The sequence below is a fragment of the Lepeophtheirus salmonis genome, chromosome 1 (genome assembly GCF_016086655.4).
Source record: "Lepeophtheirus salmonis chromosome 1, UVic_Lsal_1.4, whole genome shotgun sequence".
Classification (NCBI taxonomy): Eukaryota; Metazoa; Arthropoda; class Copepoda; order Siphonostomatoida; family Caligidae; genus Lepeophtheirus; species Lepeophtheirus salmonis.
In genome coordinates this window covers 37,623,374-37,645,809 of record NC_052131.2, presented here as the reverse complement: position 1 = coordinate 37,645,809, position 22,436 = coordinate 37,623,374, and the positions used below count along the sequence as shown (strand labels likewise).

The following is a 22,436-nucleotide window of genomic DNA, read 5'->3' as shown; positions in this document are numbered from 1 at the left end:
CAACAGACCATGAATAATCTCAAGGCTTCCGTCGAGAAGCAGTGGGCAGCCACATCCAAAGCATTTATCAAGAATTTGTGAGATTCGTTTTAGACCTGGTAGGAGTCAATGGTTGAAGTCAAATTAAATCATTTTGGACATTAGAAAGATTTATGAATAAAAAAGGATCAAATTAAGCCAAAATGTTGTAACACGCACACTGAATAACTTTATCTTTCACACAATGTAAAATAACTGATACCCATATATATATATATATATGTTAATCCGATCCTAATTCTAATTTAAAATATCCAAAATATTGATTAAAAGTTTGTCAATGCGAGGTTCCTTTCCCAAAATATAACTTTTATGATGGAAATCCGTATTGATTTTATATTAAGAAATGAAACGTTTTTTCATAATAAAATGTTCAAGAACTTATGACAAAAAGTAGATGGAATATTTCTCTCATAGTACAGCTCTACATTGATCACTATTATAAATTTGTGTTCAAGGCCAGCTTCCCACACTTTGAATGAAAAACAGATGCAAATATTTGCAATTTACGTTTTTTTTTTTTTTTGCAAAACACAGTCATATGTTTAAGTAAAGTCATAAAATCAAACATATATCTCTTCCAATACTGAAAACCATGATACCATAACTAAATCTTTAACTCTGATATAGATCATTTTCACATGATGTCATAATTATGCATTCGACCATTTTAAAGACGGCATAAACAATAAAGGGGCATCATGTGAAGTCCAAATTGTTTATGTCGGTCATTTTTTAGGCCTAACCAATGACCATATGAACTTTAAACTTTCACCGGATAAAATATATTAATCAATAGAATTTCAACAAAATTAAGACTATGAATAAATGAGTGTCAGAGATTTTTTAATCATTAATGTAGCTGCTGTTAGCAACAATTATGGCTCCAAGTGGAAGTGGAAGGTTTGTCCCCTTTTGCGGATGTAGTTCTCTGTCATGTCTTTGAGGGGTTTGGTGTTTGAAGGACGGAAGCAGCAGGCCTTCCCCACGACATTAACTTTAAATGGTGTAGTCAGTGGGTTGGAATCAGGGCTCTAGGGGTCCAAAATTGTCAAAAAATAGTTGAACAGACTTATTTAAAACTAATTCAAAAGAGTCTTGTAATGGAGTAAATAGGTTTTTTTCAATGCTGGTGTGGCCTCTCCATCCTCAAAAGGTTCTTCCTTCCCACTTTTTGATAGCTCTCCGGACAGTTTCTCGTGAAATCTTGAGATTTCTTTCATGGGCCCTCACAGAGTTGAAGGATTAGTCTGGGCTGTTTTCTTTAGCTCCTTTGGGTAAAGTTTGGGCTCTTTGATAAAACATTTCTTCTTCTCCAACGTTTTGCACTTACTGACGGTATAGACTGTGGTCCTGGAGACACCCAACTGTTTGGGGTGTGCCAATGGAAATTCATGGACCACATTCAAGTGTCATTTTCTCAACTTGTACGTTCCTTAAATCGATTAGGTATATTTCGTTTTGTATATAATTGCTTATGGCTTAATATATCGAAATATGAATTAATTTTAGGCACTCAACATTCATTCATTGTAAGTGTTCAGATTTCAATACCACACCCTGGATGATTGTGAGTCCCTTAAATGGCTTTATTTCAATCATCAATCTACAATATTGATTTGTTGGTAATGTTAATATATACCTATAAATGCTTAAACAAAGGGGAACAAATCATTTCAAAATAAGTTGATCAGAAAAGAACTTCATATTTTGGGGAAGTTTGGGGAAAGAGTGAAGCATTGTTTTGTTTACAGGTCGACTCAATTTTCAGCCTCTTGCATAGTCCTTGTTGTTACTTATGGTTGCATGTTGTAGCTAGTTATTATGCATTTTTTAGAACTTATCAAGTTATTATTAGATAACAATGTTTTATTTTTATGTCATTTTTGAAGTGCTTAAATAAATGATAGTTGATTGGAAAAAAATAAAATGACCTAAATCTTACCGTATATCCGAAAATGAGTATTAAAATCAGATTTCATTTGTTCCCTACTTTCACGAGCAATTTCTAAGCAATGAAATAAAAAATTGAATTCCCGGCAACAAAACGATTAAAATATGTCATTTTTAAATGACTTTGTAAAACAACTATTTCTCCAACATGTCGTAACTTTGAGTTTATTATACAATCAGTGACATCAGTTAAATTTTTCTATATTGATAGCTACGATTAGAATAACCACAAATGATGCTTTATTGGATAAGCTGAAGTCATCTATGGGAAGGGCTGGACTTGAATTTAAAATTATCAAAATCCCTATTCGTATCTAGTAAAGACATAGAAAATAATTAGTGCCAAGTTGAAATCAACTCAAATGATTTCCAAGGCCAACAAGGACAAAGACATATAACATTATAACATCCCCGACTTGGTTATTAAACATCTTATAAAAGCGTATACGCTTTATACTTAATATTCTCTCCTCAAGAACTACAAAAAAAAAAAGATTGTTTAGATTGCAACTACAAAAATTAAGGCACTTGTTTACGATATTTTTTTTTATAAGTACAAGGTAGGGCAGCAAAACCTGAACTATTAATTAATGCTAATATTTTCATTACAATGTAAGGATTTACTAATTATTTATTTGATATTCTGTTTCCGCCGTCCTTATTACAAAAACAAAGTAAACTAATCATTTAGTTATTTCATCATCATGAGTGAACAACAAGCAAAAAGGTTGCCCATCTCAGATCTCCCTGATATATGAGTTAATGTGATCAAGATTACTGACATTGTTAAGTGTTCTGGGAGCCTGGTTCTGAAGTTGGACAAGATGAAAAAAAAAATGGGGAAGACCTTTCCAGGTGTCTGGAAGTGGAGACATAATTTAAAGAGGGATATGAAGTTCTTGTTAAATGTGGAGAAGAATATTTAGGAGGATCCAACTAAGTCGATGTATCGCCTCGCCAAAGGCTTACCTGTGGCTTCTAGGACCATCACGAGGGCTATTAAACACAGCTTGGGATTAATTTTTTTTACAAGGACCCCACACCATCTTCTAACAGAGGGTATAAAAGCAAAGTGGGTGGAGAGGTGCAAGACAATCCTCACGTGGATAAAGAAAAAAAGATCAATAGTGAATATTTTCTTTTATTAGAAAATTAATCAGTTAACCAGTTAATCAATTTCACATGCGCCGGAACGACTGCTGGCTTGTGGAAACAAAAGAATTGGTCCAAGAGGTTTACCACACCATATATCTGGTACAAACACTGGTTATAACCTCTGGTGGAAAGAAGATATGTCTGTTCATTTTCAAGACTGGACAGTAAATTGACCAGGAAGCCTAATATAAGTTGCATAGGTACACCATTTTGCAATAATTGAAGACCACTATCCAGGTGGTAACTACGTGTGGACTCAGGACGATGCCCCTTCTCACACGTCCTCCAAGCGCCGAAAGTTGTGTTCGGAGAACATGTCTCGATTCTGGTCCAAAGAGATATGTCCCCTTCCTCACCAGATTTGAGCCCACAGTCTGACTCTTTGGAGAGGAAAACCAACAGGACCTAACTCCCAAATATGGAATCGCTGAAGTCCTCCACAGTAGCTGCATGGAACAACTTGTCAGACAAGTTTGTCATCAACTCCTGCATGGCCTTCAGGTGACAAGTAAAGGCTGTGATTGATAATGAAAGTGGCCGTATTGAGCGAAAAAGTTTTTTAAAAACCTTGTCTCCATGGTGTTTAACATTATTTTTTTGCCTATCAGTGGAAATATAACATTTTTGATACATTCATAAATCCGTCTCTTGAGTCCACGTTTTGCTGCCTTACCCCTATGAGATTCCATAAACATAAAATTACATACATAACAATTCATTTTTAAGATTATTATAGAGAAGTTGTTATGACTCTTGGTAAAGTTTTTTTATTTTACTTTGAAAGAAATTATGGCTTATTTTTGAAATATCTCGATATACTAAAAGTATTTTTGTTTTGTTTATTGCGTTAACCATCATAACATTCCTTTATGCAAGTAATGAAGCTTATATAAGTATACACCCAAATGAGAATATCTACAATTATTACTAAAGTAAATTGGCCTTTAAAGGGCATTGTTACAGTTATCTAGATACTGGGTATTCTAACTATAGAGTTGCAATAACTCTAACGTAAACTTATTCGGTATAAAGACTTTGTTACTCCAATCTGAAATATTGCAGAATGTGGCCGTAGCCTCAACTGCAAATGAAGTATAAAAGGGTGTAAAGACAATTTTAAGCCCTTTTAGACTCTCTCTTCAACTGATCTAATTCTCCTTGGATTTACAATGAATGGTATAGTCAGAGAGAAGTCAACAAAGAGGTGTCTCAATAATATAAATTTTTTGATGAACCTATGTAATTAAAACTTTAGAATTTGGTTGAATAGATAAATTTATATTAAATATTCATTACTTTTCTTTGCCAAATATTTACTTTCCAATTTCGATGAGTTTGTGTACTAAATATGTATAAAATAATCACAAAACAACGACTAATAAGTAAATCAATTAGTTAAATTGGCAAACCTTGATAAAAAAGTCCTGGGTAAAAAATGTTGCTTAAACGGAATGAAAAGCAGTATATACAATTATAAAAATCCCATTTCACCAACGAAGGATTAAATAAAAAAATAAACTTGTACCTGTTGTATCTAACATATTAAATCATTTTAGATTAAAGTCACACTCTTCTCAATGAACAAAGATTTTAAGATCATATGTTGAAAGTTGAGCTTGATGGATATTTTTTTATTACAAACTAGAAGTATTAATAAATAAAACTACTCACTTTCGAATCTTTCCAAAAAGTTCGGACTCGTCTGAAGTAAAGTCATCATCATAATCGTATGAATTACTCTGGGTTGAAGTTCGTGAAAAAGGTGTTGAATTCGTGGAGACAGACTCCTCTGACTTGAAGCGTGATATTTTACTCAGGAATGGACTATTTTCAAGAGGACGGAGCAGAGGTGATGGCAATGTTTTCGTAGAATTAGCATTGGTTGCTGCAACCACAGAGTTTTTTCTACTTTCAGCAAATCCGAACGAATCGTCCGAGTCTCGATTCGACTTTCCAGACTTATTGGACGAAATAGAGTGTCTTCGATTGGTTAAGGGAAGAGCAGTTCCTTTAACAGGAAGGTCGTTGACAGATATTAATTCCAATTTCTTTGGAGTTCGCCTTTGATGAATCGGTGGAGTGTGGTCTTCTAATAACTTTAAATCATTAAGACTTATTCCAGAATCCCGTGTTGCTGAAGAGGATGCTGTTGAGGCCTGCGACTTGGTTCCAATGAGTCGAGGAAGTTCAGAGTCCTCTTTTGACACTTCTTTTGAATCTTCTTCTTCCTCAATGTTGGATACCGTGTCGAAATCACGGCGATACTTTGTGTCTTTGGCACTTGGTTCTCTACTCAAGATCCCTTTCAAGTCCAACTCTGTCCTTGACCTGTCGAAATTTTTGACTTCATTCTGCCGTTCGTTCTCTTCAGATCTAGATCGAATGTTTGAGCGATTATTTTGGTTTCGGGAAGAGCGTCTCTCCGGGTGAGCATCTTTATCTGCAATATTATTATCGTTGTAATTTTGCATGATGCTTGTACCGTATATAGAGACTGGAGAGGCTCGATAGGAAGGAGAGTTGGGAAAGGAATTGCTGCTAGATAGACTATCATCAAAATGATGATTTGAATTGTTTGACTTGGCTGATATTGAACTCAACGAGCCGGATCCTGAAAAAAGGAAATAAATTGATATTAGTAATGAATACAAGTAAGGAAACAATCTTTGACATTTGGAACAAATATGTGTACATTTCAACAAAAAAAGTTCTTAAATGTTCATGTCTAGAAATAGCAGAAAAAGGCCTCTTTGATATTTAACAATGTACATCGCAAATTACAATGCATTTAAAAAGATATAATCACTTTACTTCCAAATAGGTTAAGTCAACAGTTTGTAAAATTATAATTAATGTTTACGGATTCCCTTTGATAAAACACCAAATAATATTAATCCAAATTAATATACAATACAAGACTGGCTTGAATCAGTCAAATACAAAAGTCGCATTTAATACTTTGATCCGAACCAAAATGCTAATGGACTATGAATGGCTCCAATCGTGCTTTTAAATATCGCATCAACAACGGAATACAATGTCTTGCCGGGACTTATTTCAATAAAAGGGAACAATTTGAGAATGATGATAATTCCATACACGGTCAGATTATCTTTTGTTGTTTGGTATGCTGGTACTTTTATGGTAATAGCTACTGATATTTTTAAAATGGTACTATAATAAATTACTATTAGATAAATCCACCCTGCATTTTATAACCGGAAAATTTAAAGTTAATGTTTTTTACAATTTATTTGCCAAAATTAATTCATCAATTCACAAATCTTTTGCTCCTACATACAAAATCCATCATGAAATCAATCACTCAACCCCACCACTTCCAGCTTCAACCACAGCCTCCAACCTGGCTCTGAAGCTGGCAAGGGCCTCGATATAGATCTCCTTGACGATGTTGGCCAGTCTCTCGAGAATACTATCCCAAAAGGAGTCAATAGTTTTATGTGCACGTTTATTGGACTCTCTCTACAGAACAACCAAAGGGGCTTTCAGATCCAGGTAGGTTGGAGGGCACATTTCAACTTCCAAAAATATAAAGGTCTTTCATTTTTTTTGAATTTTTTCCCGAATAAATAAATCCGTTTATTTTTACCCCATTTGACAAACTGCGCCAATTTAAAATTCTAACATGACACCAATCCTTCAACATTAATTTTAAGCTGACTAACATCTTTATCCGTGGAGTTATTTGCATTTTTGGGCATGTGCACTCCACTGAGGCACACAATAATGGCTGCACAGCGTTCGTATTCGGAAGACATCTCAAGAATTTTGTATTTTTTCTAATAGAGTTTTGTCTGCTTTATCTGAAAAGCACACTTTCAATAACATAAATATAGATATTGAGGTCGAAACTACATAGTTCAAAATTTACAATCGCAATTGTACCCCGGCCTACTCTCAAATAAAAAATATGATATTCAATTTTTGGAGCTATATTATGAATATAAGTTGGAAGTCGAGTAACTTTTTATAGCGTTACTCCAAAATGAACTTTTATTAAAATTAATTTAGACCAAACTTGTGTAGGGCTGTCTGCAGCATTATATGGGGGGGAGGCGGGAGAGGCATGGTTTAATAAATTTTTCTAACAAATTAAAAATATCCATATCTATTCACACAAAAAAAAAATCAAAAAATCCACAGCTGTTCACAAAACATTTAAAAAAATCGAAAATCCATAGCCAGTCAAAGAAAAGTAAATTTTTTGGTAAGAAATTATAAAAATTAATTTTTTGTGAAAAAAATTATAAAAATTAATTTTTTTTGGAAAAAATTATGAAATAAATCTTATTCAAAAACAAAATTATGATTTCATTTTTTTGAAAAACCATTTCAAAATCCGTAGCTATTCCAAAATGTTTAATTTTTACCCCAAATTTCGCCTTATTTTTTACTTCATCCTGACCAAAAAAAACTATATTAAAAAGCAAAAAAAATCCTTAATTATTAGGGGGAGGCTATAGCCCAACCTCCGTGGACTCCCCTGTAATGTGATGTTGTTTATTTCATTCAACTCATTGGAGTCACCCAATCACTGTTGTAAATTACCCTGAACAACTTTTTCTTTTAGTATGGAAAAAGCAATATCAGAAACAGTACAAAATAATATTGACATGGCACCACACTCCACTTATATAAACATATAGATATACACATTGAATTAACTACCTTTTATGTAGATCGACTCAACCAATGATGGAGAAATTTGCCGATGTGATTCAATGATTGTTTTTTCATCAATCCGTACACACTTATCTCGGAGTCTCTCCAACTTACTCCGCAAAATAAAGTCATTTTTGTAACTATTTTCAAAAGTATTAGTTGATGTCATAACTTAGATCCAAATGAAAACTAATGAAAAGGTTTCTTTTCAAACTGCTTTTATCTACAGGGAAAGGTATACTAATATAGATTTCTATCCTATTCGAAAATACCTTATTAATAATAGATTCATTGAAAGGTATCAAATGTAATAGATTACTACATTGTAAGTAGCTCTCGAAAAGATTATGGGACTTGAATTATTTATATTGAAATGATTATATATTTTTTTTTTCAATATACAAAGATACACAATTTTATATAGGCCTCTTATACACATTTTGTGCACAGGCATTTAAAGTGCATTGAAGCTGTTCAACGGAAAATATCTATCAAGTGTTTGTTTCCAAAAAAGAACGACGTAACTCAATGGACAATTATTCTCTTCAACTCAATATTTTTAGGTTTGTATCTTAGCCGTTCCTAGAGAAGGAAATATACAGGATCGTTCCGGTAAATCTGGACTAACTTTAACTGCATCCGGATCAATAAGAGAAGCAGTAGGGGTTTTAAGTTTTATTTACAAGCTATAACAACAATACAAAAGAAAAAAATCATTGTTTGTGTCCGGCATCTTCGCAAATCATCATCTCGATGTGAGCCTAAAGGAGATGTAGGCCTTGACCACGTCCGTGAGGGAGACTTTGTCCCAGTCTCCGATAATGAAATACAAGGAGTCGATGCTTTTGTGTGAATTAGCAGAGACCTTCCTCTACAAATCCTGACTATAGAAGTAATGCATGGATTCATATCGGGGGAGTTAGAAGGCCTGGTGTTGAAGCTCCATAATGGAATTTTATCTTATTTTAAGAAGTTTTGGGTCTTGTGGGCCTAGTAAAAAGAGACAAAGTCTGGTTGATATAGTAACTCAACATTATTCGCCTCAACTTTCTTCCAGAGGCATGTCGACACCCACCCTATCTTTTGTCTCAAAGAAGACGGGGAGGGGGGATTGTGACTAATGACCATATGGGTCATGATGCTGCCCGGAAATTTGGTTTTTAGGACGTAGGGTACATTAACTACCTCTGTGGCCAACCATTTAGTCCTATAGATGTTGGGGAATCTGTCTACAATCCATTTTTTCTTAACCGAATAAAATATGATTCGGTTACCTGGAGACTTGAAATCGTTCAGCAACTTTCGTCTGTGGGCAGCCCAGGAGTCCTTCATTTTCTCTTTAAGGCTTTTGTGGAAGTTCTATGACTCATCTTCAGGTAAGTATTTACGGCCATGGAGACTGTTACACAGCTTACTTGGCTCTTTTTGGCAAGACCGTTAAACGGAGTCTGAGGAGATGCATTCACGGACCGTTTCAGGTCTATGATGAATCTGGGAGTGCTTTTTATATTGATCTCGGAGTCGTAGGATTTTCTCTTATATTCTCCCTCCACTGTCTAAGACGTTTGTAGACGGTACTCGTTTGAATACTTGAGCATCTTCTTGATGTACACTAGATTGTGTCCCACGAAAGTTAATTCTATGATGGTTCTCCTCCATGTTTTTAGCATCGTAACTACTTGTTATAATTTTAAAGTTACACAGCTAACTAAAAACTGATGCTCTAAATGTTTTTCTTATTTTTTAGGATATTATTAAAAATGATCCGGTTCTACAAAAATGACCCTGTAATCGTAAAGTAGTAACAAACATTGTTCACTTTGACCTTTTCGGGAGAAATTTCTCATTTTGCCCTGCTCTATGTAAAAATTGCTCATTTCTCTAAGCTGGTATGAAAAAAATGGATACACTTTGGATTCTAGTTAGACTAAACAACAGCTTTTTATGATTGTTTGATGCTATTTTAAGGGGGAAAATCCATCTACAAAAAGGCTCTTTCATAAAGCTCTCTTTTTGGAAGAAAAATTATGTATATCATGAAATCAGGGGTTATTTTTACATGATCAGATATGTGATAGAGCCAGATTTTGACAACAAGGATTTAGAGGAAGGGGAAATTCAGGACCAAATTAGGGCAAAATTGATTGTTGAATAATACAAAAATACAAAAGGTTGTACGTAATATCAGTGATGGTGATGATGAGATTCTTCCATTAAGACCTATATCAGAGTCCTTTCAGAAGTATCCCTACAACATCGTTTACATAACTCATATGTATAGTCTAATTTTTATTTATCTTTGCAAATTTGCTCAAAAGATAATATACCACAATTAAGAATATAATTAAACATAACTTTCCTATTTTTATAAACTGCTTATATTTGATACTTTTGTGGCTTATTTGTCAAATTGTTACCTTTCTGTTTTTACACTTTTTGGCCAAAATATTCCTCAAAAATCCTATGTATAATAAAAAGCAATTTAGAAAATAATATATCCTCTACATTTTACAAAGTTTAATAATCGTTTCTCCAAATAACATTTTATATTATGAGCTCAGATGAAAAAAAAAATGCTGAAAAGTATTTCAATTTTTTCATTGATACTAATAGTTTCATGTGTTACAACCACTATTTCAAAAAGTAGCTATATATTGCTACTATATATTATTATAGGGTGGCGAAACACACAAAAAAAGTACTCTCGATAGGATTTGAATGGAAATAACATAAGGTTAATTAGTAATATCAATAATAATTATAAAGATGAGGCATCGAAAAGAAAAAGTGTAATTAAACACTGTTCATAGAAGGTTTCATTAAGACATAAAAATTATTATTGATTAAAAATAAACACCTAATAGATTGCTTATGAGTCTATTTACGTCTTTAATATTATTGTTTTCGTTTGCCATTTCATATATATCCTTGGAGTTACTACACCTGTGTCCACAGCGTACGTGCACAAATATATAAAGCGAAAAAAGAAAAAAAAACACATTTGTATCGTACATTGACCATGTTTTACCTATCTTTTTACCATGTATGACATAGAACTATTGCGAAACTGATATATTTTGAGTCGAACTCAGGACTCGACCTCTCTTTGATTACACAGGGGCCCACTCACATTGTGCAAATGAATTCAAGCCATCAAAACAAATTTATCTCTGAGCACAGAGTCTAAAAGTGATCACGGTTTTTTTCTAAATTATCTGAATTATGAAATATGTGGAGTGATTAAAGTTCAGAGTTATTCTTTACCCTTAAAACAATCCTTAAATTAAAACTTGGATTAATTAAACTTCTGTATAAGTGTTTTTATTGATTTCAGAATCTTGTTCTGAACTCGATATATTTCTATTTTGAGGTTGAAAAATGATTAAAAACGACACTCTTCTTTAGAACCATATAACTTATTCTTATTTTATAGTGATGAAGAATATCATAGTTTTTTTTAGAAAAGAATTCAATGTATAATTTAAAAAATATGAATCTCCAATGATTTTTGGAGTGATGGTTTTTTATCATTTGTCCGCACAAAAATGGAAATATATCGAATTCAGAAAAAAATACAGAATTATTAAAAAAAACACTTTATAACCATACAAAAAACTTTTACATAAGTTTTATTTATCCTACTTTTAATTTGGTAAATTTTTAAGGGTATAAAACTGTTCTGAGCGATAATAGTCGCAAATTACTGTAATCCTAAATATATTTACGAATTCAGATGATGGAGAGAAAAACTAAAATCTGTTTTGGATTCTGCGTCCTACTAAATAAATTCGATTATTACCTTCAATTCATTTGCACAAAATTCCTCCCCCCACCCCCCACTAATTATTCCCCTGTGTTATTCAGGGAGCTCACATACCATTTATAACGTTGTTGTCGTCATGTTAGTGAGGGCTATTCGTAATTATCCTTCTATACATTTTAAATAATGTTAATACGTACATCTATACATAGTCCTATTAACGAATCTATTTAAAAAATACTGTTATGAATTACAGTTATGTTGTTTATGTGATTATATTAGTGTGGGTCTATGTACTACTTACAATCAAATTTAATAATATTCATAGTCGCATAGAGATTATTTGGACTCATAATGAAATTTATACATTCAAAATATGACAAATTTGTATTTTTTTTTAATATTTATTCTATTTGATTCTTTGCAAAATGGTTAGTACCTTTGTAAATATTTAAATAAACGGACTAAAGGTTTTGACATTTTGAAGCCATATATAAAACAGTGTGGGGATTTTAAATCAAGAGGAGTTTAGATTTTTTTTGTAGAAGTCCCCCAAATATCCTGCTGTGCATCCAATAGTGTGTGCCTCCATGCCAGGCGCACCCCAAGGAGACTATTGAGTTTATAAAATTACCAAAATCAACTATTTATGGTGTTGGCAAGGCTTTGAAGGAGTTTGATGGGTCGGAAACACGTTTAAATAAGGATCATGATTGTTGTGAGAGTAAAAAAACAAAAAACAACGCACTCTAGACTTCCTAAAGGGTCTGCAAAATATGATCACTGACGCCCCTAGCATTTCCATGAGGAACATGGATGAAAGAGGACTAATATATAATCCGAAGCAGCGCCTATTGTAACCCGAGTTGCTAAAGCTACGTCTTTAAAGTCAGACAGATATTGTTGGAGGCAATGAAGGTCAAAAGAGTTGAGCAAAGTTCGCAGCTCTTAATCATGAATCTGTTTACTGGATTCGGTTCTTCTCTGTCGAGAAGATATTCTGTGTGGATGTCAAGATGAACAGAAAGATTAAAAGGTAAATAGCACGCAGCCCTTAGGTAATCCTAATCATAGAAAAGAGAAAGTTTCCAGCCTTGGCCCATATCCTCCTCGTTATTTCCTGGAGGGGGTGATGTAGTGAACCCGAACTTCTTTATTAAGGGGCCAAACATCAACAAGTACTTCTACCTGGAGGCCCTGCTATATGTCTTCCAACATGATGGGCTCCAGCTCACACTTCCTTTATTGTCTGAAATTGGTGTGCAGACAATCTGAACATGTTTTGGGAATATGAAATGTTAAAAAGCGTTAAAAAAAGAACCCCATTGGCAAATTGTCATTTATTCACTCCACACCCTTATATTAATTTTGCAATAGTTGGGTATGGTTCTGAGCCTCAAAACATCGGTAATCGACTCAAAAAGTGGAAATGGGATACAATAGAAAAGTCGGGATCTTTTGGAAAGAAGGATTTGGATGAGATAAACATTAAAACGGTATATGGTGTCAAACGTGAACTCCCCTTTCTACAAATTAATTCTTCAAGAAGATTTATACGCGTCGCTTGCCCATATTTTTTTATTAGTCTGTCGCTGGAGTTATCACAAATGGAATCCAAAAAGGTGGAACAGATCCCTCTGAAGTTTTGAAAGTAAACGTATAAAATAATCAAAGATGTCCCAATGATATTTTCCCCCCTCAAATTCCATAAGAGAGGGTTTTTACTGAAATAAAATAAAATTCACCTTCTCTCTATCTCTTCTTTTTTTCTCATCTCTGTCTCTTTTCTTCCAACTCCATTCTTTGTTTCTAGTCCCTCTATTCAGCCTGTAAAACAGGCACCCTCTCCTAGTATATATATATACAATAAAACGTATTTATATACAGCTGTTCATAATTTTTGAGACTAATTTCCCACACCCCTCCCTAATGGTGAAAACAGCCCCTCTCCTGCACTGGATAAAAAAAATGATCCTAATAAGGGTATTTTCGCATGAGGAAAAACCTCAGGGAGTAGTCTAATTTTGTTTTACTATTTTAAGATTTCTATCCCCTCGATCACTATTTTTGGGCTATAATTGACGTGAAGATTTGTCATGTCCACCATCCTAATACTAACGTCTTTAGGCGTTTGAGCACTAGTAGGCGTTAATTATTAGAGGAAAATATTATGGAGTATGATAAAGCTTCCTGTTCAATCTACTAAAGAAACTCAAACTTTGAAGGATTGTTTTTTATTAAAATATGCAGGAAAATTTATAAAATTTCCCCATATTTTTAATTTAAAAAAATGTGAGTTATATTGCATGTTTCTTAAAAGTAGAGGAGGAAAAATTTCTGAGTGTTTTCTGGAGTAGTTCAGGTCTAGGAGAAGCACCAAATTGGGACAAAGCAAGGTTTCTCCATAAACATACTTTTGATTTACTTTTACAGAGAGTCAGACTTACGTAAAAATGTGGTTATGATATTCAGTGAAGATTGCATTTTTAGACTTCAAACCAAGTTTTTAGGTCAAGTTAATATCATTTTAAAAATATTATTATATTTTGATTTTCAACATGTAGAGTTTCATAATTTTTTTTTAATACAAGAAAATGATTCATTACGAGTCAATTTAAATACTCTATAACCTAAGATGTATCACCATGTGGAGTGGAGATCAGCATTTGGGATTCAAATGCATGAATGATATTTACATAAATATGAAATGATTTGACATTATAAATATGTATTTAAATGTCTCGAATAGTTTAAAAAATACAAGAATCTAATAATGATTCATTACATGATGCCAAATTCATTCATGATTATAATTTATGGGTGGAACAAGATGCATTGTTAGTTTATTTTTAAAAATACGAAATCGGAGTTTATTTATAGATAGAAACGAGTACATTTACTATCTTAATTACGGATATATATATTAATCATTCCATTTAATGTTAGAATAGGGGGGGGGGAATATTCAAGTAGCTACGCATGCCTAAAAAGACTTCAAGGACAGATGTAGTGATGAAAATCTTGTGGATTTTGGGCATGTTTAAAAGAAAGAAATCAAAAATTTGCATTGTCATCCTCACAATTTGAAGAATATTTGAGAGGAGAGCAGCTGTCATGACATTTCAATAGATCAGTTACAATCAGCTGCAACAAAGGAGGAGGGGAGAAGGAAATAAAAAAAGACAATATCAAGAATTACTCAGATGCTGATCCTCAATTCTATTCTGACGTGATTGGAAGTTACCCCTTGTGCAGTTTTGCCCTTATACATATATTACAGCATAAACGTTTCTTCCACATATGATTTAAGGTCTTCCTTTACTTGAAGTCCTTTTATATAATCCAGTTATTAGTTTCCATTGGTGAAATATACATCCAATTTTAGGTGTAAATTTCAAAATATAAGTATGGATATATATAGAGCTATAAATTATATGCAAAATATATGTATATATCAATCGAAAAATAAAATTGTAACTCAGTCAACTTGAAGAATGAAAGAGAGCAAAGTAGCTTAGCTATTATAATGTTGTTTTTTTTAGTAGAGTAGACACAAGCAGCTGTTCGAAAAAGAAAAACGAAATTTCCTCTTTGTATTAAGCATTAACATAGACAGAAATGACTACGTTTTCGACCCTCAACAAAAGAGAGAAGAAGAAGAGAGATAGAAACAAAGAGAGAGGGAAAAAAATGGATTTGCTCGGAGGATTCCCTTGAATGTCCGTTTTTTGGAATCCTTCACCCACTACGGGTATGCTACGAGTCATCTTGTGTTAATGAAGCTTGAAATAATTTATTTATACAGTTTGAGACGTGAGGCTTAATGTTATAACAAATTGTATAATATATATATTTTACTTTTCTCTTTCTTCTTTTTCTCTCTCTTTGTTTCTATCTCCTTTCTTCTTCTCTGTCTTTGTTTCTATCTCTTTGAGCTGGTGCATACGAATACTTAAGCACTTTATTAGGAAATTCAAAAATAAGTTTTTTTCCTTCAAATATTGTCGTGGTCTTATCTCAAATTGACAACGATATATAGCATTTTTGAAGAAGCTCTTTAAAAAAAAATTAAAGTTAATACTTTTAGCTATCCAATGCAATAAATTTAAAATTTTTGAATCTATGAGCCTCTGAATAAAATCCCTCATATTCTACTTTAAGCAAAGATGACTTTAGTTACAAGTATGATGCAGAAATATGAAAAATGGGTTTATAATTTTTTAACATTCGACTTTAAAATATATTAATATAATTTATCCCTATATTCATCACCAAGGGCTTAAAAAATCCTTGAAGCTTGAAAATAGCCAAAAATAACAATTAATGTATGGCCTTTTTCTGAAGACCGCGAGGCTATGAGATAAAAAATAAGGCCACATTTGGAAGGAAAGAATCAAATTGTATTAAGTTGAGCATATACTGTTCTTGTGTATAAAAAAGTGTGATTTTGTTGGATAGTGTTATTTATGCTTATATATATAGAAATGTGAGTTAATTTCAATCACTTAACCCAGATTTCAATAGACCACCTGGAACGAGTTATACAAATCCTCCTTGTTACCCTACGTCATTCATGTGCAAAAATATATTTATTTATCGTTATAAAAATGTTATCTCCTCAAAAATTGAAATATTTTAATAACTTTTTTAGAATATAAAAATCACAGTTCAGATTCCCAACAACAACAAAAGCTAGCACGCTAAAAATGCGTACGATTTACAATTATATAAATCTATACTACTTCAAGAATATTTTTGGAAAATGGAATTAGAAATTAAAAACTTTTGTATAAATAATGATGTCATACAAATTAGAATTTTACTAGTATGTTTTATCTCGGAGGAGTTTTTATCACAAGGGTTTAGTCTGGCGGTTTTTTGTTTGTTCTGATAAAATATGTGAAGAAAATACTATTTTTTAGTTATTTAAAAATGATTACATTTGTTTTATCCTTGTTATCAATAATTGATATAAAACATAATTTAATATTGATTCAACAAACACAATTTAATATCGGTATTTACTTTGAACTAATTTTGTGTCGTAATATTTAAATTCAATTAGATAAATTGGATACTTAATATTTTTCATATTATAATTTACACAACAAAAGTTTTCTTCTTGACTTAATAAAACATCAATGGGACATGGTTAAGTAAATCTCCATTAACCTTGGAGTGTTGTAAGTCAAATGTAATAATCATTGCTAGGTTTTGTGCTCAATAAGCAAATGAAAGTTGCGACTTTTACTTAGATTTTTTTAGGTTGCATATTCGATTACTTTGTACATACATAACAGTACACTAAAAAATAAATAGATTACCAATAAATTATACCATTGATCCTCTTGAAAATTTATTCAATTCATACTTTATAAAAAATGAGGATATTTGCCAAAAAAACTATCATTTTTCGACTTTTTAATATATTTATGCCTTGAAGACAAAAAATTCCACAATCCTTTTTTTCCACCTTTAAATAATCTATTAACTGTTTTGAAAAAAAATATGTTTTCCTTTTTTAAATTATTAGCCCTTTAAATGGTTAATTATTGCTAAAAAAGATATTATTTTAAATAGTTTAGATAATTCTTTCAAAACTTATTTTTAAATTTATTTTATCGAATTTGTAAAGTTCTATATCTTGTTCGTCAAAATAACAAACTTTTGTCAAATATGATTTAAATACTGTTATGAATGCTTATGAATAAGTATAAAACATGAAAATCAATAATTCTTTATTTAAAGGATGACAAAAAATCCTCGATTTATTTCTCCTCTTGATTGCAGATCTTTATAACGACATATTTCAAGCAGGATTCATTCAAAACAAAGTTTATCATTTAACTCTTCACAATGTCGAAAAAAATAAAATTGCTTATATTTTGGATGAAAGAGTCCTTAGTTGAAAGATACAAAATTCCGTCACTTTTAAAATTTCCCCTCAATTAATTAGAATGGCAACCTGCTCCTATTATCAATCATCTATCAGTTAAGTCTATTCAAATTTTGATCCATCTGAGTTAATTTGTTTGTGTTTGTGAATTGTGATGAAAATGGAAACATGGATAAGTGCCTATATAAATGGTATAAAAAGGTATTTTTGTACATAGAATGTTTACTTTTCTCGTTATTATTACCAGAAAAGGAAACGCCTTCTTCTGAGTGTATTATATACAAATTTATTTATTTAATTTCTTTACACAGTGTCTAAATAAATTTACTGTTGTGTGTATTGTGGTAAGTTGGTTAAAGGTAAGAAACAGAGAGAAGTTTTTTTTTCTTCTTAATGTTTGTTTGAAAAAAGAACAAAGCCTTGGACTTATTTGCAAACTGTATATATGATGAAATACATTTATCGTGTCTTTTTCGTTAAAATAATGGTATGTAATAGTTGGGAAATGGTCATATTCGAATACTCTTTCTAATCTTTATTTGTTTACTTAATGCAATTAAAAACATTAGAATTAGTTGTATATAGAACTATACAGTTATAAATGTGCCGTGCTAACATAAAAACAAACTAGGATAAAAAGATAATTATTTGTGTTTTTTGTAGCTGTTTTGATCCATAAAAAAAATCATATAATTATTTAAAAGCAATTATGTACACTTACTGAGTGGTCCATTAAAATCTGAACATGTTGAATTTAAAATTCAACAATATATAATTTATTAATTAACGATAGAATTTTAACAAAATTAATACTTTAAATAGATGTGTATCTGAAATCTCTTAATCAATAATTCAGCCGCCCCTAGAAACAATGATGCTTTCCAGGAGGCGGTGGATTGCCTTATACTTACTACAGATGTAGTCATCTGTCACGGTGTCGTACTAGTGACTGACAGTGGCTTTGACGCCCACGGTGTTTGAATGACAGATACTGTGGGCCTTGCCCTTGACATTCACCCAAGAGGTGTAGTCGAGGGGGGTAGTATCAGGGCTTTAGTGGGGCCAAAACGTGTAAAAAAAGAGCTCAACAGAGTCTTGCAACGGAGGAAATGGGGTTCTTTAACTGCTGGCATCAAAAATAGCCTCCCTATCCTGACAAGGTTCGTTGCGCCACCTTTTTTGATAGATCTCTAGAAAGTCTGGTGTAACAATTCGAGATCTTTTGGTAAAAAATAGCCTTACTTATAAGTTTGCAACTTACGAATAAAACAATACATACGATCTATATAAGGAAAAGAAAGTTTTTGTACAAAGTATATACCTGCAGAAAAAGACACGTTAAAAGCATTCAATCTAATTTTAAAATAGTTGCTAAATAACTATTATATTAAACTATCGACATAAATAATATTATCTTATGAAATATCGATATTTTAAACACTTAAATTATAAGTAACTGAACAGTTATTTGATATTATTAAAGTTGATCTATTTAAATGAACAGGATAGAACCTAAATAATATAGACAAATTAATTTTTAAATAAACCCATATAACATATATACATTTAGAGACAACATTATCATAGTTTTTTTCGATAAGTTATTGATCAATTGTGCAAAAAGTTTTTTTTTCTCTACTTTTTTTTCTTAACCTTCATTTACCAGCGAACAAATAGTTAACAAAAGCAAGGAATTTATAATTTTGTTAAAGTTTGCCACACCTCCCAAAAGTCACCATTGTTTTTTGTTTTGTTTTTGTTAAGGCTCTATTCCACGACTCAAAATGATCGTATTTTGGTTATGAAAAAACTATTTATAAGATGCACTAACCAGATTCAGTGATAGTATAGTGTACCATCTACTGGTCGGCTACGGTACTCATTACTTTTGGGAGTCAAAACTAAGAGCATTGAACATGCGGGCACAATCTGTAAGAAAAGTATCGAGCCATGAGCCTATTCCCACTTTAGATAAGAGACTTAGACCTTTCAACAAGATGGTACTTACTCTCTGGAGAGTGCGAATTTTTTTCCAATTGGTTTTGAAATCTGGTTCATTTTAGAAAATACTGTCTTCAAGAAGCATCATCCAAATTTGCATGAACTGGAAGCTTCTAAATAAGGAATGGGGCCGTATTCCATATGAGGTGGGACTTTCCTATCGTGATATCTTGCCTAATAGACTCAAACCTGTAATTTCTGCAAAAGGCAACCATTTTGAATTAAATTTTTGTCATCCATTGAGAATGATCTTCATGAGTATTTATGTAAAATTTTCGGGTACTATCAATTAAAATACATTTTTTTGTTTTACAATATTTAAGGTCCATCCTCTATAGATAAAATGTCAACTTGACGTAAGATCCTTCACACACCCATTTGAAAATTATATTGATGTACAATTTACACTTAGATATCACAAAACGTTACTTTTGTGTTGAGATTACATTACCTTTTTTCTTTGTTTTCTTTTATGTCAGAAAATCCCACAAAAAGCAAAGTATAAGCCATTTATGGTGCTTTTTGGTTCTACAAAAGGATTTCTAAACTTTTTTGGAGTGTATATAAAAATTAGAGACTAAAATAATATAAAAGAAATTTGAATTCTAAAAAATTAAGAATATTATGTCCAATATTATTTATTTCATTTTGTGACATTTTTTTCTTGTATTATCATTTTATAAAACAAATAATTGGGATTCGGTATAATTGAATTTCTCACTACTCGCACTGTTGAAAAGGTTAAAAAAAAGCCTTATATCAGCAACATTAAAAATTAATTTTCTAGATAAATTTTAGCTTTTTTAAGTATATAACATTTATACTAAAAGAACATTCATACAAAATGTTAATTTTCTTATTGACTTGTGAAATAAATATCAATTTTATAAATTATATAGGTTAGTTGTCAAGATACCAATATTTACATTCCGGTACCAAATAAGGAATTTCCGTATTTATTGATTATTTTTCAGCTAAAAAAATGTAACATTTTTTTAAAAAGGGATTCACTTAAACTTAAAAAGCGTCTTCAATATCTTTTTCTACAAAAAAATAGGACTTTTTTAGAAAGTAAGATATTTATAAAAGCTAATTATTTATTAGACTTCAAAAAAGAGAGGGTCGATTTTTTGTTATTTTTTTATACTAACAAGACATTTTCCCTAATCCCAAAATAATAAGGAAATAATGAAAATACTTTTCGACTCTGGAAACTTGTATTAATAAATTAAATTATTATCTTTTGTTCTTTGATTAGGTATTTTTAAGCAAAAATTAAATATATGTATCAAAAATTTCTCAGTAAGCCACAAAAACGGAAATTTCGGATATAAGAGATTATTTTTATATTTAATGATGTAAAATTAATAAATAAATAAACTCTGGTTTAATCTGAGGTATAAAATTTGTTAACTAATACTTTAATCCCATAGGAGACCCACCCGAAAATTTGGACAAAATACATATTGCCCGCCTTTTTTACCCGGCACCAACACTTTAAACAACGCCTTGTGGTTGCATATAGAGTCTAGGACCTGAACCCTTTGGCACGATAACGTCATACCCATGAAGGTCACTGTAAGCGAACACAGGGTTGATATGTCCGAAAAATATCTACAAGAAGGGCATACCAAGCCTGGAAAGAGACGTTTTGAGGTCAATATGGAAGCAAAAGGGCTATGATCAAGATTAGAGGAGGGAATAAAGCATTACAACTGGATTTCAAAGTATTTTTTTTTACATGTTAAATTTATTCTTAATATTAATAAACATTTCTGCATAAAATTAAAAGTGTTCATGATTCAGAATTCAACGTCATACCCAGCACTTATCCCTGTGATTTATTGATAGGCTACATACTATTTGAAAACATTAAAAGAACTGCGATTTTAGCAAAAGTGGGGACTACCAATGTAAATTTAAAGTCATTATAGAAAAAGTAACGAAGGTTATTATTGTAAATATATTTGCATACCTGTATTTATAAATGCAAAAAAGGTTCAATAAAAAACTATATAGTTTTTGAATGTATTTATAATGAGACAATGTCTTGTGAATTTTAATAAAATGATTTACTGACAGCAACAAAACTGACTCGCTAAAAAATGATAAGAATTTTCATTTTTTAATCATACTGAACAAATAACATAGAATTTTTGAAAATAATAATGCTTCTTCTTTCCCCCTCCCCCATAATATCCCCTAATCTTAACACATGTAATGTGTGTCTGAGCTCTCTTAATCATTAATGTAGCCGCTCATAGCGTCAATGATGGCGTCAAGTTGGTGGCGTAAGACATGGCGCCCACTGCAGATGTAGTCATCTGTCATAGCTTACCAGTGCTGGCCGACAGTGGCTTTGAGGGCCTTGATGTTTGAATAACGGCCACTCCAGGCTTTCTTTTCGACATGCACCCAAAAAAGTGTAGTTGAAAGGATTGGCATCAGGTATGTAGGGAACAAAAGTGTCCAAAAAGAGTTCCAAAGAGTCTTGCAACGGAGGAAATGGGTTTCTTTCATTGTTGGTGTCAAAAGTAGTCTTTCCACCCTCACAAGACTCTCTCCAAACATTTATTTTATAGCTCTCTGGATAGTCTGGTGTTAAATCTGGATATCATTTGCATTTGTCAATATGTACTTAAGAGGATTTATCTGGCTTGTTTTCTTTAACTCCTCAAAATTTGGCTTTCTTGTTAGATCACTTTTTCCTCTCCAACGTTTCGGACTTCTGTTTGGGTAGACGGTAGTCCGTCGATCATGTTTAAGTGTCATTTTCTCAACTTGTATGGAAGCTGGAGAGCTGATGTTTGTTTTGTTTTGTAACTAATTGTTTATTCTTGAATATATTACACAGTTTAAATTAATTACCATACTCAACTTTAATTGATTAGTTAATTAGCGAGTGTTTTGATTTTAATGGACCACCGGGTCATCAAAATATCAATTATA

At 31.9% G+C, this 22,436-nt stretch overlaps 1 protein-coding gene across 1 annotated transcript in view; it reads right to left on the bottom strand.

Moving 5' to 3' along the window:
- LOC121118450 (TOG array regulator of axonemal microtubules protein 1) overlaps positions 1-22,436 on the bottom strand; it is a 113,504-nt gene that overhangs the window by 44,650 nt on the left and 46,418 nt on the right. Inside the window, exon 3 of the mRNA XM_040713036.2 lies at positions 4,819-5,758. Within this exon, the coding sequence (XP_040568970.1) occupies positions 4,819-5,758 (940 nt within the window). The remainder of the gene's footprint in view (positions 1-4,818; positions 5,759-22,436) is intronic.